We start from the raw sequence: 17,515 nt of genomic DNA on the forward strand, positions 1-17,515 counted from the left end.
GTGTTGGTGCATGGCTGGTTGGAAAAAGCTGCATGAACGATGTATTCGGAGAGAAAAGCAATGATGAAAGTTTAACTGTACCCTGTTCTTTTCATGTTGTCTTTCTTTCCGTTTTTCTTTTAATGATCATGTTACTCTTGCATTTTATCTTTTCATTTGCTGCCCAGTCTCCCAGCTACTTTCTCCCTGATACTCATCACTTAGGGGTGTGCAAAGAGCCGGTCCCTAAATACCACACTGATCAGAGGAGGCTGGCTCAGCTGAGGGAGCTCAGAGCCAAGTTCTTCCTTTCATAGCCACACTGTGGCCGAATGGAAGTAGATGGAGAGCTGCCTGGATGGCTCACAGCAGCATCCCCACAGTCTTATTTACTTCAATGAACACACCAGAGCCCTTGCATGATCCTGTGTGACGACTGACTCCTTCTCTTTTACACTCTTGAGAATCCAGGAGCAAAAGTACTGAAATGCAGAGCAAATTGGAAGGAGTTTGGAACCGTTCCACGCTCAGCGTTTCTAAGATGTAAAGATTTTTCACTTCTTCCAGCAGAATTTTCAGAGCTATGGAGATTTTGATACCGTTGTCTGAATTTTAAATTAAAAACAAAAAGTTTTTCTACCTGCACTGAAGTATAAATGCTCGCCGTTATTTAACAGATGCTATTTTTAAGGGCACTGTAGAATAGGGAGTTGTACAAAGCGTGCTCTTTGTCTGCACCGTTTCTATTTGTAACGCCACAAAAGCAAACTCTCATCCTGGACCGTTCCAATTCCAAACCCATTGTAACAGGCTCAGACCAGGCACTTTTCCTGGAGGGCAGGCACAGAACACACGTGGATCATGACTCAGAGACCCACGAGCTCTGTCAGGTAAATCTGTGCTTTGTAGCTCAGCTGGGGGTGTGAGCTGAGCTCCCTGGGTCGCTGCTTTCATAGCAGTGCATTTCCACGCTGACATTTGGACTGGCCAAACACTTTGCACACCTCCAAGTATCGTTTTTGGGCACTTCCCATCTGTCATTTTTGTTCATCTCTCTCTGTCTTTCTTGATCTTCTACCACGAAAGCAGACACAGGAACGTCCTCTGTTAGTGCAGGATGAAGACAAACTAAAAAAGCAGCAGATCCCTACTGAGACAACATTTCCCCTGCAAGCAAGCGAAGAAACTCTTCCAAAGGTTTCTATTCCGATTCCTGAAGAGCATAAATCACTCAAAAAGTGCCAGCTGTACTCTAGGATTTTTCCATCTCCACGTATCCCTTTTATGATGTCTTTTCTTGTGGTGGTAGCACTGACTGTTTGGTGGCTTCTCTTTCTCTGAGTGGGAACAGGGTCATGCAGAAACCTCAAGACCAAAGCTCCTGAATCTCTTGGCCGTAGCATCAGCTGCATCCTCCTTGTCCTGAGCTCTGATCTGCGCAGCTCGTTGCCCCTTTGGGGGGGGGACACCCTGTGACATTTGCTTTAATCCTGCTGTTCACCTTGTGGCTGTGATCTGTGGGGCCTGGCAGGAGTGGTAATGGATTGCTACGGATGTGGGGGTGGCTCCAGGTCTCAGAAATACGTGATCCCAATTGCAGATGCTTCGGCTGTAAGAGGGCAGGCTGACAGCCCTAATGTGTGGCAGGAGGTCTCCCTCCATGCAGCCACTGCTGAAGATGTGCTGTAAGGCTTGTTTTGAATGTAAGGTGTTTGCAAGCAGGACGTCTGATGGCGATCCAAAAACCCAAAGATGCTTTTCAGCAACCTACCAAATCTAATCCATAACCACTCCTTTTCCAGGAAACTAAGACTGGCATTGAAATAAGCAGCATTGATCATCAGTGCTGCTATGAGTGTTAACTTAGAGATAGGGACCAACAGCTTCTCATTCTCCCAGTGGGAAGCCCTTGGCAAAGCATCACAGCTTCCATCTTGCTCCTGTATTCTCATTTCAAAGCAAATTTATCGTGTTGCAGGAGAAAATGCATTAGAAGGAAATGTTTATTGTAAGCATAGGTTGATCATTTTGCTCTCTCTTGTGGTCCTGGTGCACCTCAGCTGTGTGGGGATTTTTCTGTGTTGAACTAACTGTAGCATGTTTGTTTAGGTCACAGGAATGGGATAACCCACTGTTAACACGTGTCGCCTTTGGTAGCATGTTGATGTTCCACCTCTTCCATTTCCCTGAACTGTAATAAGACCACTGTGCTCAGGCCATAGCTCCAGCGTTAAAGCCATCTATTGTTTTGTCTTCTCTAACAACAAAAAGAACCCCCTTGCATGCTGCTTGTTGTTTGTTCCCTACCCGTGTAGTTATCTGGGTGATGCTCTTATTTATCCAAGTTAACTCAATAATGAATGTGGTCGAGCTGTGTAGGATGGGCAGAACCGGGTCTGCAAGCTGGAGGGAGGATGGGGCTTTGTGTCCATGGGGTTTCTTTGTGTATATAGTAATTATGTGAGTGAGCTGAGCCACCTGCTTCTCCTTCAGCAGTGCTTGATGCTTTCTGTAGAGTGTTGGTGTAGGAACAGGACTGAGAACAGCCTCCAGTGCCGTCAGTGTTGGCAGCTGCTTCAAAAGCATAGAAGAGAAAGGAGGACAACTCTACTGCAGGGGCCAAAATATGTGAATACATATATATATAAATACCTGTATTTATAACCCTTCGTAGATCCGTATCTGTGCAAACAGTGTGATTTAAGAAGCTAGCAAATATGCTTACAGGAAAAAGGCGCAAGGCAAAACTAGGTGTGTGCACAGCTTGGCATGTGCTGGCTCATCTGAAGGATCCCTGTGTGTGTAGAGGCTGAGGCTTTCTAGATATACTGTGTCAGAAATGTGGGTTACGAGTGAAACCCTCCGTCTGATCTCCAGGAATCCTTCTGATCTGTCTGCTCTCCCCTATTGTAACGTGCTCCTATATTAGTTCACCAGTTTGTGCCTTTAGGACTTAAGTTTTCTGCTGAATTCCTTGGAAAGTATCCTTCCCGTTACAATACACTGCCTTTAACACACAGTCTTCCTCTTTCAGCAGCAGGAATGGCAGAAGGAAATTTGTTCAGGTGTACCACAGCCCGAAGGAGAGCTGAAAGCAGCCCCAAGGAGGACAGCTCAGGGTACACGTGGCTGAAATTGAGGAGCACTGTGTTGAGATAAGTGGGCCTTGGAGAGGAGAGGTGGGAGACCAGGACATGGTGGAGGGAGAAGCATTCCAAAAAGCTCTCTGAAATTGGAGCACGTGTAAGGAGATGTGGGAACCATTCATCCTTCACAGTATGAGAGGACAGGGAACGTTCTGTTCTTCCTCTGTGTGTTCTGTCCATTTTTCATGGAGAAGAATTAACCACACACCACCTGCTTCCTTCCAAAAGCCATTGCTTGGATAGGGGTCACTGCGTGCTGGTTGGGTTGATGCCCACTGTCTTTCTGAACAGATGATAAATACTCTGAAGCCATAGCAGTGGCTTTTGGTTGCTGCCTGTCTGCTATTTCCAAAGGACCTGAAGTCTGAAAGCTTTGCCCAGCAGTGTTTGAACACAGTGCTCAGGGTGATCATCTTCCATAGTGCTGAGAGATGCACGCTGTTGGCCACTGCAACTCAGTTCTTTAGTTAAGATGGTTTGTCTCTCGCTTTCTGTTGTTGAACCTTGAGATATGGCTGGATATCATCAGCACAAAAAACCTTTAAGCTGTACATTCAGAGAGTGCTCAGGTAAGAATGGGAGCTTATCAAGAGCAGAAACACACCCTGATTGATGCTGGGTGTGTTTTGGGAAGGTCTTCAGGCCGTTGTGCTCTGCCAGCCACCTCTTCCTCTTCTCCATTTGCTTCTATGGCAGATGGAGCTACAGCAGTGCCCTGAGGCAACCTGCCAGGGTTTTGTTTTCATGTGTGTGTATGGCACACACTGTGCTGTGCTGGGTGATTCCTGCTCTCACTGCATTTGCTGGACGTCCATTTGAGGGATGGCATTGCAGGGGGACTGCAGGGGTCTGGACCATCTGGATTAATGCAAGGGCAGAGGTCTCAGGTTTTCATTAAGGAACTTAGGTGTACTGAGCTCACTTCTTCCTCAGGAACCAACATGCTGCAAAGTACTGACAGCCCACGTGATTCTTACTTCCAAAAGGAAGCTGAAAATATCTGCAGATAACCTCATCCCTGTTTGCATGGGAAATCCTGATTCTTCAGCATGAGGAGCTGCAGAAAGTAACATCTGAGATACCAGAAACGTGGCTGCTATGGGACTGCCAGCAGCACTGCTGTTCTATAGACTTTCCCAGTGCTTTGCAGCCTGCCTTGCTGCAGTGGGACTCATTGGTGCTCACGTGTGGGTCCCAACGACTGCACTAAGGGACCAGCTGAGGTTCAGCCCCTTTGTCTTGTTCCATCCTGGAGCTGGTGGTCGGCTCTGTGCTTTCTATTCTGAGTCTTCTTACCCTGATATCAGCTCTTCTGATCTCCAGATAAAAGGCAGAATAGTTTCTTGGGCTTTCATGCTTTAACCTAGAGTGGCAGTGTTTCCATTTCCATTACTAAAAGGGACAGCTGGTATTGTCTGCACATCCTGTGTGCTGCTTTGCTCAGTGGGTTAATAGACAACAAACTGAGGATTCTCTATAGGAAGATTGTGTTGGGACTTGGAGTTAAGGATAGCAGCAGTTTCCCTTCCATGCAGTTTTCCCTTTTACTGGCTGTGAGTTGGTTGTGCCTGTTGTGATCTACAGGCTGAGATAGGATGCTGCCCAGAATAATGTACCCCAAAGCAGGTGGGGGTGTCACTGGTTTGTTTGGAGATGTCTCAGCTTCCTCATGCTGATGACATGAGACCCTGATGTGTTGCCATCTCTTGCTTTATAACACTAGAGGGAAGGGTTGCAGGCTCTGGGTTAAGGCTGTCTGTCTTTGGGGCAGTGATTTGTTCCCCTCTGTGACCTTGTAGCAGTGGTACACAGTAATGTTGGATCAGTTTGTGGGGACTAAGATTACTTTCTTTTTAACTACAATGCTCTCTTTTGGAACACTTTTTTGGCTTTGTATTTTTTCTCAGATTTTTCTTTGTAAATATGTACATTTACCATTAATAAATGTTATTGCAAATCAGATTCTACTTTCCACTGCTTATTAACACCAAAGGCCTATGACCTGTGCTGAGGCTCATGGGGTAACCCTTAGTATTGCCAAGTACCAGCAGCCCCTGAGCACGTGCAGCTCATGCAGTGGGATCCAGGTGTGGGTCCATGAGCTGTGCTCAGTTTCAGCTGCAAACAGCTGGTGCAGCTTCATGCTGCTGTGCAGAGGAGCACAAGGGCTATTGCTGGTAGCTATGCATGCTTACAGAGTGACCAGAGTAATGTTATTTGGGGTTAAATCCATCACGGAGTTTATATGTGTTGGTCATAAACCCTGACAGTGTCCACATTCTGTTGCTGCTGAATTGAATCTAATGCAGTGTCTGTATTGCCACGCATGGCTTTTTTTTTCTTGCTGCAGAGGACACTTGAAATAAGAAATGCACAGCACTGAAGAGGAGCTGGAGCCTGAAGGAGATGGGAAGGGAGCAGAGTGTGGGGGGAGGAAATGCTTTTGGAACTGTCTCCCTCAGCAGCCTGAGTTTGGTAATGCAGTGTCGATGCAGTGCATTGGGAATGGCTGCTGTCTATCTGGTAATACCTTGGGATTCTGCTTCACAACAGCATTTGATCTTTTTCTTCAGCTTAAAGCACGCTGTGTATTTTATTCTTTGCCCTTTCACTTGGGTCCAGTTCTCTTTCCCCTTGCTGTTGTCTGAGCAGGCTGCTCAGGACATTGTGATCACAGCAATGGCAGTGGACTAAACAGTGGTCCAAAAATGGAAATGCATAAGGAATGGCAGTCACTTTCACCTGCTAACCTTTTCTGAACAGCTTCTAAACTTTCTATCCTTAAGGCAGAGATGTGTAAGATGCAGGAGGTATTGTAAAAGAAGGACATCTTGTTTTCTGCTTTATAATAATGTTTACTCGTAGTGCTTTCACAGCTTGAGCATTCGCCATTTGATCTGGGAGTTCTTACTGGTGAGTGTGGTTCTCTGCAAAAGCACCATTATCTGCTCGTGCCTCTGTAGCCATCACACACACCCGTGGCCCGCGTGCATCTGTATGGGGATAACCTAATAACATGCACCTGGTAACTGCTGCAATGCCAGGGTGAGCAAGGAGGTGATGGGAAATAGGCACTGGGATTTAGAGTATGAAAAGTGGTTGTTACAGGGAGCTGGCAGACACTGCAACTTCATGCAGGAGTTGTTTTCCAGTAGGGGAAAGGTGCAGACAGCAAAGTGTGCTCATCCCCGGCAGTGCAAGGAGCTGGGATGGCTGCTGCACGTGGTTGTGTCCTAAGCCAGAACTGCAGGTTCTCTGACAAACGCAAGCAAGCATCACTTTGCACAAAGAGCACTTCAGAAATAATCCTTTCAGCCTCTGGTGTCAAAGCCTGTTATTAATTTATCCCCAGTCTGAGTTATTCTGTGTCACTTCTTACACCGCAGCTTTCAGAATCATCTCTCAGTTTCTTGCCAACATCGGGTGTGCAGAGGTCTGTATTCAGCAGGGTGACGTTTTAGTTGCATCCATGTGTGGCTGAATTTGTTTCTTCTGGGGCACTGCATCCCTCCTTGTGTTTTCTTTATGCTGTGTGTGGTTGCAAGCACTCCATGTACCGGGTTTGGTTCTGTGCCTGCGGGGTGAAGCAGTCTATGGGGCTCCATGAGAACGTGCAAATCCAAGCCCCGAAAGCAGGAATGCTTTTTGCATTTGTAAAGTGAAGCAAAATCATGATAAGATCAGAATGTGTAACAGATGGCCAAATTCCAAGTGAGGTGGATTGCAGGGTTTGGTTTGGGATGAAGGTAATGTTTTCTTGCCTACGTGCAAACTTCATTTGTAAACACAGGAACAAACAGACTCATATTGAGGAAAAAAAAAGGCGTGCATAAGTAGTTAATTATCTATAGAAAGAAATAGCTCTTAATTAGCCTGGCTTCTTCATAGCGGGCACAGGAAGGCAAGAATAAAAGTACTTCTGTTTAGTTGATCTTATCAGGATTTCAGCCTGCATGTCTGTAGCTGCACTGTGCTCTGTTGCAGATGTGTATGGCCGCACCATAGAGTTCATCCCAGCTTTTCTGCCCTCCTGTGCTTTCACCATGCGAGATGCTTCTCGTTCTTCTGTATGGGAAAGGGAGCTGTGGGGTTGTTTGTATTGTATGCGGGTGTTTGTCTCCTCGGTGGATCAGTGTTTGTGTGGCTGCTTGATCTGCTTTGTTTTAACTGTGGATTACATTCCTCCTTTTGGTTGAACGGGTGCCCCGGCTGGTATGGGAGGAATCTTGCTTCTAAGGCACTTCCCATTAAAATCCAGAAGATAACACTGCATCATCTCAAGATGCCACAATTACTTTGCAAGCTTTGAAATGTAAAATTAAGGCGATGTCAGCGTATGAATCCAGGTTTTAAAGCAAAATTAAGACATTGGCATTCAAATCTGCCAACCTAAGATTGCATTCTATTTTATGAAGCTTTGCAGTATAATGTCTTCTGTTACACAACTTGAGAGTGGGGCCTTTAAAGGTCCCCTTCAACTCAAATCATTCTGTGATCTGCACCTTCTGGAAGAGCACATACAGGAGAAGTTTGTAATCAGAAACAGCACATGTGTGCAGCCTGATCTGCTCATCACAGCAGATCACCATCACTTTGCTCCTGTTTCCCTAAGCGATACCCAAGAACTTAACAGGAGCCCCAAGAGGCTGGAAATGGGAATGGATAGAATCTTACAGGTAATCTGTCTGCTCCATAAAGAAGCTGGGCACTGCAGAACACCCCAGAGGAATGGGAGAGGAGTCCTACTAAAATAAGCTTCTATTTGTTCTACACAAAGCAGTTATGCTTCTTAAAATACAACTGAGCTGTGCCATTAGATGATGTCAGTCAGGCTGAAAGCTTCTGATGGATCACAGATGCGTTGTACCAAATAACCCACGGGCTTCAGACGTCGCTCTTTAATTGCACGTTACAGTTTGTTGGTTGCCCAGAGAGTCTTCATAACAGAAGGTGATGCAATGGTTTCTGTTCATGCCATCACCAAGGTGTCGACAGTGGATGTGCTATGCTTGAATGAAGATGTAATCACTGTTGTTGGACATACAGATATATGTGCCTGTTTTTATAGCTTGCCAGAAGTCATCTATGAGGCTGTCAATTGTGGGTAAGAATTAGCAGTAGCTAATCTAATTGATTTCAGTGGCATCTCATTGTTTTTTCCTCCTTGTTGCCTGATTCTCAATGAGGCACACGTCTAAAATGGTATTTGCAGCTTGTTCTGCCCTTCCTTAAAGGCAACCTACCACGTCAACAAGAGAAGCTCTATTTCTAGGGCATGGCAGGGTTGCAGCCATTGCCCACAGCTGGCACTGAAGATGCTCTCCTAATGTATAAGTGCGTATAATCACCTGGGCATTTGGAAAGACAGCTCTGTTTTGCTCATGTTTTAACTCTTTTTATCTCTGTTACTTTCCTGCTGGCCAGAGGCTCCTAGAGAGAAGTTGGGAACTTGCTAGTGAGCTGAATGGAAGGCAGGATAGCTCTGCACGTTGGTGATGTGTGGTCCTTCTGGGTTTATTCTCTTAACATGTGCAAATTTAAACAGCGTAAAATATTGCAAGGAGTTCAAAGCAGAATTGATGCACAGCTGTCGTGTCACTGGTGGTTTTGTCTGTGTACAAAGGTCTTCACTTGCTACAATGCAATTATTCCTGTTTCCAAACCAGGCAGAGAGCGCGAGGTGGTGGCTCTTCATTTTATGTTTTAATCTCAATGTGTTACACCATCATTGCATGGATTGCTGACCTACCAGGAGGCCCGTGTCAGTAAATCCATCACATTGCAAAGGTTTTCAAGCTCTTAAATGTTCAGAATCCACTGCTGCTGCACTCACTGATGGAGATGCTGTAAGATACCAATGTTTTGCTTCATGTCTTCCTGTTCTTCCTAACCCTTTCTCTCTCTTTGGCCTTCTTGTGTATCCCTTTCTTTGTAGAATACGAATGACTTTCTCTACAGAGAGGATGTGGCTGAAGAGCCAAAGAGGAACAGTGTTAACCCTGGCTTTGAATGGGAGGGCCCAGAGCAGTCGGTAGCTTTTAGCCAGACCCCAGTGCCGCACACCTCCGAGCCTCCTCCACGTGGTGCATCCCCCGCCAGCAGCCAGGACCACGAGGAGGAGCCGAGCCGTGCCCAGGGCCCCTGTGCAGCTATGGAAGAGCTGCTGGCTGGCTCTGAGCTGCCCGAGCCCACCGCAGTCCCTGCTGCCCCTCTGCTGCAGCCCCAGGGAAGAGCGGAGGTGGCGGAGGCCGGCGAAGAGAGATTGGTGGGAGAGCTCGATTGCAAATGTCATGACTCGAGCAGTGCAAGCGAGCTGCCCGTGGTCATTCGCTGCTTCCAGGTAGCCCTGCTCTCCCCACACCTCCCTGACCGGCTTGGGAGTGGAACCCCAAACACTGCAGCAAGCAGGTGCCCCAGAGCCACGAGGAGGAGTTGTGCTTCCTCGGCTTGGGCGCTGTCTTGGCACTGAGGACCCGGTCCGTGTCCTGCAGTTGATGTGCACCAGCCCCTCTCAATTGATCTCTGCACTAAACACAAGATGTGCTTCAGCACAACGCCATTTGCCTTTCTGCAGTGGAAGTGTCCTCTGACATCCCCAAAAGAGGAGCATTTAGGCTTAAGGTTTTTGCCATCTCCTGTACTGCAAGGCTGAGCCTTAGCGCAGCACAGCAAATTGGATGCATTGTCAAGCGTGCTTCCATGTGACATGGGCATTGACATCCCTTTCTCCTCCCCACCTTCAGAGGCATTTTTGCCTGCTTCAGTGTTCCTGAATGTGAATTGCTTCCATTCCGATAGATGTCCGCTTCCCCTGCTAACAACTGTGGTGGCAGTGGTCAGATGTGGGACAGCAAACAGCAATGGAGTGATTGGGGCAAACACTGTGGGGCTGAACTAACTCTTCTTTGGAATGATTATCAGGTGGTGGACAGCTGATTTCTTTCCTCCCCATTTCTCTTCTAAGATGTCACGCTTCAGTTTTGTCTGACATTGATTTAATAAAAGTTAAAGGCTTAGGATGGGATGAGGGTTTTTAATGAGATGATCCACTTGTCATCAGGACGAAACTTCTCAGCTCTGAGCAAGTCTCCATTTGTCCGGGGGTTGTTGTTAATCGTATCAGTAAATGAGGGTCATCTCTTACTGGCAGCTGGCTGGGGAGCTTCTAGTAATTAGAAAGTTCATAATCAGGGTCGATGTTCCTTATGGCATAGTGACACTGCTTGGAGCCTTACTGCCTTTGTTGGTGCTGTGGTACCTGGGGATGTGGAGGATTTCTGTCCGATAAATCCTTACACATCAGCTTTGGCTTCTTGAAGTGTGTTGGAGCAGAGGTTTTAGCAGTGAAGATTCCAGGCTGACCTTGGTTCCCACAGAGCTTTTATCAGATCAGTGTCAGAACATTTGCCGACCACACTTGTGATGTGGAAATGCTGACGGGCATTGACTGACCTCTTTCACACCTGTCTCACAGCCACCCCTAGTGAAGACACAGACAGTCACCATCTCGGACGTGTCCAATGCTGTCAAAAGTGAAATTCCAACTAAAGAAGTTCCTATTGTTCACACGGAGACGAAGACCATCACCTACGAAGCTGCACAGGTAAGGTGTGTTCTGATTAATTCTCCAGGAGCTTAATTAAACCCATCCTAACGTGCAGCTCCTTGGGGTGATCCTGCAGCACCACCTGGTGCTGTCTGCCTTCCTCTGAGCAGCTGAGCCACAGCACAGAGGTTGTGTTTGATACTTCAGGCATGCAGTGATTTTAGAGTAGCAGCGTTTTTAGCATCCCTGAAGAATAATTACCTCTTCAAGATGTGCAATTACTTTTCAAGATGTGCATGCAAACAGAATTTATCCTCAGCACTGGGATGCGGATCAGGCTGTGAGCATTTGGCCAGAGCTGGCTTTTTTTGTGCTTGATTCCCCCCAGTTCTCCTTGTTGTTTGCGTCTTTATAAATGTTTTTGGAAACGTTTGAAGATTCTCCTTTAGTCCTTAATGCTGAAACAGGTGTTGAGGTGGTGGGTCTGTATGTTTCCATTCCTTGGGCTTTGTGCTGAGCCTCCGTGGACCCACACAGTCCTTGTGCAGCTGAGAGTCCTTCAGCCAGCTGCAGAGGGGATCACTTTGCCTCTTAATTCCTGCAGTCTACTTCTGAGGTGGGGTTTGTCCTCACATTGCAGCCTGCTCTGTTGAGGTGGAGCCCCTGTTTCCATCCTCGCTGCCCACAGAGGTTGATGGTGTTTGTTTTTGCCTCCCACAGACAGATGGTGGCAATGGAGATTTGGACCCTGGCATCCTGCTCACTGCTCAGACCATCACGTCAGAGACCACCAGCAGCACCACCACCACGCAGATCACCAAGGTAATGAGATAAAGCAGTGACAACAGAAGCAACAAAGTAAAGCAACAAATGATAAAGAGATTGGGCAGAATTGAGTAACAGGGGAAAAAAGCTTTAATTCCAGTTCCTTTTTAAAAAGCAACTGTGATTAACACCAGAAATGAAGCTTGGGGGTCCCAGAGCTGCCTGTGCTGTATTTAAACTATAGGTGATATATGACTTAGAGTCAGGTCTGGATGTTGGCTGTAGCTGTTCTGTGAGACGACAGGAAAGAAATGCACTGTGAGTCAAAGCTCTTTGCTGGCACAGCTACAAGAAAAGATCATTGAATGCTTGACAGTGTTTGTCTATGAGCAGTGGCAGTTTTCCTCTGTGATTCTGATACTCTGGTATGACAGCAGTACTTGGTAATCCTATTTTTGGATACCATCTTTAGGCAGGCAGCCCCAGTGCACTCGAATTCCTTTTCACTTCTCAGCTAACAGCAGTTTTCCCTTTGTGGCAGACTGTGAAAGGTGGCATCTCAGAGACACGGATTGAAAAGAGGATCGTCATCACGGGAGATGCAGATGTGGACCATGACCAGGTAGGAGTCTGGATGCAGCTCAGAAGTGCTTCTTAGCATTGGCACAGGCTGCAGCCATGCTGCTTTTCTGAAGATAATTTAAACAGAAAACAACCTAGGGATTGTTTTCTGGGGTAAAAATAAAGCTCTAAAGCTGATTTCAATAATAAATTCCTTTATGACGGTAGGCAGTTTCATAACTGGGACAGCAAAGCTTAATTCTGCTCTGAAACTGGTATTGGCAGCAGTGTTCTGATAGAATTGCTTTGGAAAATCACAACTTAAAATAAACCTGCAAGAAAATGAAAGAAGTTTTCCTTGTTATCTGGATTATCTTCATTAATTCCCTCAAACCTCAGAAAAGAGATTGCTGCAGTGTAGTGCCTGAAGTTGTTTCATAGCACTCAGCACCGCTGCAGAAGAGATGCCTGCATTAAATCTCACAGGTTTTATGTGAGAGCCTTTCTGATGAGTCAGCCTCACTGGCCTGCAGCATGTGTTGGAAGTGATGGTTTTGTCATCAGAGAATCATACGTTACATTTAATTTTAGTTGCAGCTATCACGGGCCTGGCAAACACTTGTTCAGCAAGAACTAGTTAGTTAATTCTGACAGCAAATGTCTGAGAACGTCTGCAGCTTGTAGTCATGCTTGCTGGAAGAATAAACAGAGCTTGCTTAATTGCTTCCATTCGTCTTCTAACAGGGGCAGCTGAGAGATGTGATGTAAGAGATGTGATGTGTTCTTAGAAAACCATCTTGCCTTTAACAAATAGCCCAGTGCCACTGAAAGCCTTGCTCTGCCCAGCTCCCAGGAGCATGAATGTTTCCTCTGCATGAAGCTCATGGCCAAGCTTTGACTCGCACAGCAGTGTGTACAGATCCAGACTGACTTAATGATTCCAGCATCTCATCACTTCATGCTCCTGTTGGGATCAGGAACCTTCAGGACATAAGAATTGTCTGCTTGGTGTAATGTGCACCATTGATTCCTGCCATGCCTTTAAAACGTGCTTCCTTCCAAACTGCTGCCAGGCAGCTTCGCTTTCCTTTCTTTCTACCCAGAGTTAGAAATAGGCTCTTGTTACCTCTGCCCTTCTCTGACATGTGCTCTTTTGCAGGTCCTAGCTCAGGCCATAAAGGCAGCGAAGGAGCAGCACCCGGACATGTCGGTGACCAAAGTGGTTGTGCACCAGGAGACTGAGATTGCGGAGGAGTAGCAGGGCTGAGTAAGTAGGGAGACCAAGTGCCATGAAGGACAGTGCTATTTGCTCTTCAGGGCAGGCAGCTGATCTCAGTGCAAGGGGATGTTTGGCTCAGTGTGGTCAAAATGTATGGAAAAGTATTGTTCACCAGGCAGTCCTGCTCAGTCTGTTCCTATTGAATCTCTTAAGGCTGATGTTACAGTCAAACACAGACTAATCCTGAAGTGGAAGCGAGCCCCCAAATAAGATGTAAAAGAAGTGAGATGAATAATGGAGCTGCTTTGTCACACCACACATCTCCAGCTCCTCGAGAGCATCCTGACCTGCCTAAAGCATCACTTCTTTGGTGGCTCTTAGAATCTGGGGACAGGCACAGGGCATTGCTGGGACAGATGCCCAGCAGTGCAGAGTCCAGGCTCACGCATAGTATTGCCAACAGCTCATCTCAGCTCTCCAGTGACTTCAGGAAAGCACATTCCTTTCTATAGAAAGATGGCTGTGAATAGCCGTAGCTTACCCTGTTTCTCTTTCTAGGAAGGGTTCCTTCCAGATGACACCAGGAAAAAGAAATGGAGCAGAACTACAAAACAACTACCTGGAGCACAGAGACCTCAGAGCTACACGACTTTACCCTCAGAGACTGAACATTCATATCACTTAGCAGGAGTTACGCTTTGACGTTTGACTTGGGATTGTCCAGAATGCACTGGATCCTATTGGATATAGTTTGTTGGTTGTTTCTTTTATATACATATATATATATATATATATATACATACATATATATATATATAGTGATGAACAGTATGCCATATTTCTAACTGTACTAAATATTTTTACAGGTTTTCAGTTTTGAATTCCCTCTCACAGCTTCTTCAGATGCAGGCGCAGACACAACCCGTGGGGCTCTTAGGGTTGCTTGGTGGGTTTTTCCTGGTTGTTGTTTTTTAGGGGGGGGTTTCTTTTGTGTTTTTGTTTTTATTTGAAGTCTTATTCCATCAGCCTGTTTAAGCGGCGTGGAGATAGAGCTGCATCAGAGCATACCCTGAGTGCAGGGTTGGTGCACACATTCAGAAAGCAATGGGTCCTTCAGCCAGAAGAACCACTTGAAAAGGTCAAACTTGAGTTCGTGCAGCATTTCCAATTAATTACCTCCATTTGTAGCTCTAGGCAGTGTGAGACTCCTGCAGAACACCCGGGCACAGAGCAGGGCTTCCACCTTCACCGTGAGCTTCATAGAACCATTAAGGTTGGGAATCTCAGATCACCATCCCAACCACCCCCCCCACCCCATGCCCACCCAACCCTCATCCTTTGGAGCCTCCTCACCTTTGGGTGTTGGGCCCCCAATGTCTGAATGCAGTAGGGTTGTGTGATGTAACATATGCACACATCCTCATAGTTGGCTAGCTTAAGGAATACTGGAAGTTGCTTCGAGTACCTTATACTGTGAATTATAGAGCTTTAAGAGGACTGTGATAGATATCTCCCCCTCCTCCCATGCATCCCTGCTGAGTGCTCCCTGCCTGGTTGTGTTTTCTAGATGTCATTAAATTGAAGAGCCCTTAGAAGTGTGTGTTTAGGATATTTGGACTCTGGATGCTATTAAGTCTTATGCAGCATTCACAGTAACTGATTTTTCGGTGTCATAGTTTTTCACTTGTTGGTGTTCTTGATTTTTAAATGAGTTTTTTTTTCCCCCCCTTGTTATGGGTTGTTTTTGTTTCCCCTCCATCCCCTCCTGGTGCTATTTAAAGCTGAACACATTACCCAGGTATCAGGGCAAGGTGTTGCATCCTGCTTTCATTTAATTTAAAACCCTATAGACAATCCTTCCTCAGGCCAACGGGCTGCATTGGGTGAAGGAACCTTAGGAGATGTCACATTGCTGGTTGCAATAAAGCCAATGTGGAAAGCTGCCTTGCTGGAATGAAACACCAGGGCTCCATCTGCATCACTGGGCTGAGCTTACAGACCATGTACAGAACAGCTTAAAAATAGATATTAAAAAAGAGAGAGAAAGAAAAGCACATAACATGAAGTTTGGTTGTGGAAGCCCCAGCCACCCCAATGGCCATCCCCATTCAGTGGATGCCACCCAGCACTCACTGCTGGTCCCCTCCATGGCTCCCATTGCTGAGCTCTATGGGAATGCCATCACTGTGCCCTGGTTTCTCCTTCCAGCATTTAAACATGAACAAATAAAGCTGTGTAAAGTCTGCCTAACGCTTGTGAGCACTAAGATTTGGAGGATGCGATGTTGTATTACTTTTTATTCACAGTAGGGTGGCACAGAGGTAGCTGAAGGCGTGCAGTGCTCTGCTGCTGCTCCCCAGTCAAGGATGGAGGAAAAGGGCAATAAAGAAGCCCCTGCTTTCTGCTCTTTTAAACTTGAACGATTTGTTTCTGAAGTCACTGGACTCAGCTGGGACAGCAAACAGCCCTCAGACTGCATTGTGGCTCCGTGCCACTTCTCACATTCAGGTGTTCTTAAGCTGTCAGCATTGATGGGAGCCCACACCGAGAACACTGGGGCTGCTGGATGTGTGCTGTGAGCCTCATGAATGGCTGAGCTGCAGCATCCCCTCCAGGGCTCAGTGCCCTCCTGGAGCATCTTATGCTGCCCATTAGGTCCCATCTTCCTATACCCACCTGAGCAGCCCCTTCCTTGCATTCCCTGCAGCGCAGCCCTTCCATAACGCAGCATCTCTGCTCCCTCTTTTCCAGGAGCTGAGTTCTTTGCTCCTGCCTTCCCAGCTGCATCTTGTTGGCCAGCAACTGGGGGCACATTAGGAACCTTACAGAGCTTTGCAGTGGTGGATTAAGCACTTAGAGACGCTCAGCAGTCACAAGAGCCGAGGAGAGCACCATGCAAGGCTGGTGATGCTTTGCCAATGGGCAACCTGCAGTCATGAGAGGCACAACCCAACAGGCTGCAGTGAGCACTAACACAGCTGCACATGCCCCTTTTGGAGAGGTCACAGAATAGAAGAGCTGTTCTTTTATTCCTATCTTTTATTTTTTTTCCTATTTTTTTCTCTATTCCTGCATTTTGGTTGGTTCTTTTCCAGCCATTCATCCTCACGCTTCCCCCCCCTTTTTAACCCTCGAGCGCTTCAAACAAGACTTGAGTTCCTCCCTATGGTGAGAGCTCTTGGCTTTGGGCAGCACAGTGCTGCTGGGCACCGAGCAGCTCCTGCCCATGGGGCTGAAGGCAGCAACAGGCAGCATTGCTTTGTGCAGCATTGCTCTATGCAGCATTGCCCTATGCAGCATTGCTCCATGCAGCATTGCCCTATGCAGCATTGCTCTATGCAGCATTGCCCTATGCAGCATTGCTCCAGCTGCCAGCCCTTCCTGCACCATGTTGTTAAAGCTCACTGTGTTAGGGACAAAGCAAACTAAAAGTCTATTTTTATGAATGTTCCCAGCTCTTCCCACTCCACAAAATTCACCCAGAGACTGTCTTGATTGTATAATATACATTATATGGAAGCTATTTATATATGAATGAATGTTTTTATAGGAGGAGCTGAGCTTGTGACCCGCGTTCATCCATTAAATCTGGCTCCAGTCACCAAACAGCCATTTCTGGGGTGTTGCCCACAAACTGCCTGATTGCTGGTTTAATGAACTGTGGTTTGCTGTAGTTGTACCATGACCTGAGAGGTGGGAGAGCCCTCAGCTTAGAGATGGGACTTGTAAAAACACACACACACACAAAAATAGAAGGTATGAGTTGAGATATGAAGGAGCTTTGTAAAGTTCTTAAGGCAGTGGTGAATTGGCTAGGCTAGCTGGTCACACTCTTCTTTATAACAATAGGAACTTATTGGCAGATCTTTTAGAGACTGGATAGCGATGGGAGCTGTTCTTTTGGACTTTCATAGTAAATCAAAGGGAAAGTTGCCGTAGCGTTTAGACAGACCTAAGTGTTCAGTATTGCTTCTTGTATTGCATTTTTCAATAAATTTTCAAACAAAACCACATCTCTGCCTCCAAAGTGGTTTCTTTGCCAGGTCTCTTCCCAGTGCTTCTCCCCTGTGGTTCACTCTGCAGCCCCAGGTTGGGATGGGACCCCCCCAAAGCAGATCCCAGCTTCCCCTACAGCGTCACCATTTAATAGGTGAGCACCTCTGCAAAGCAACCAAACCCTGAATGGCTGTGACCAAACCAGAGCAGAGATGTTGTCTGACATCCACAGCATCCTTAAGAGCAGCAGTAACACCATCAGGAGTGCTGACACGGCGCTGCTGCGTGGGGCTGGGGGCCAAT

The 17,515-nt window shown here is 46.7% G+C and overlaps 1 protein-coding gene across 36 annotated transcripts in view; it reads left to right on the plus strand.

The window, feature by feature from the left end:
- EPB41 (erythrocyte membrane protein band 4.1) overlaps window positions 1–17,229 on the plus strand; it is a 65,306-nt gene extending 48,077 nt beyond the window's left edge. For 23 of the 36 annotated variants that reach the window (XM_015883463.2, XM_032449004.1, XM_032449002.1 and 20 more), the window contains 6 exons: window positions 9,061–9,465; window positions 10,600–10,728; window positions 11,392–11,493; window positions 11,978–12,058; window positions 13,157–13,264; window positions 13,775–17,229. In XM_015883463.2, coding sequence (XP_015738949.2) covers window positions 9,061–9,465; window positions 10,600–10,728; window positions 11,392–11,493; window positions 11,978–12,058; window positions 13,157–13,255 — 816 coding nt within the window. In that variant the 3' untranslated portion in view covers window positions 13,256–13,264; window positions 13,775–17,229. Of the gene's footprint in view, window positions 1–167; window positions 5,496–9,060; window positions 9,466–10,599; window positions 10,729–11,391; window positions 11,494–11,977; window positions 12,059–13,156; window positions 13,265–13,774 lie in introns of those variants that run through there. The other 13 variants (XM_015883456.2, XM_032449016.1, XM_032449019.1 and 10 more) reach the window with 3 other exon arrangements.
- Window positions 17,230–17,515: the final 286 nt, after the last annotated feature.

The sequence above is a fragment of the Coturnix japonica genome, chromosome 23, assembly GCF_001577835.2.
Source record: "Coturnix japonica isolate 7356 chromosome 23, Coturnix japonica 2.1, whole genome shotgun sequence".
Classification (NCBI taxonomy): Eukaryota; Metazoa; Chordata; class Aves; order Galliformes; family Phasianidae; genus Coturnix; species Coturnix japonica.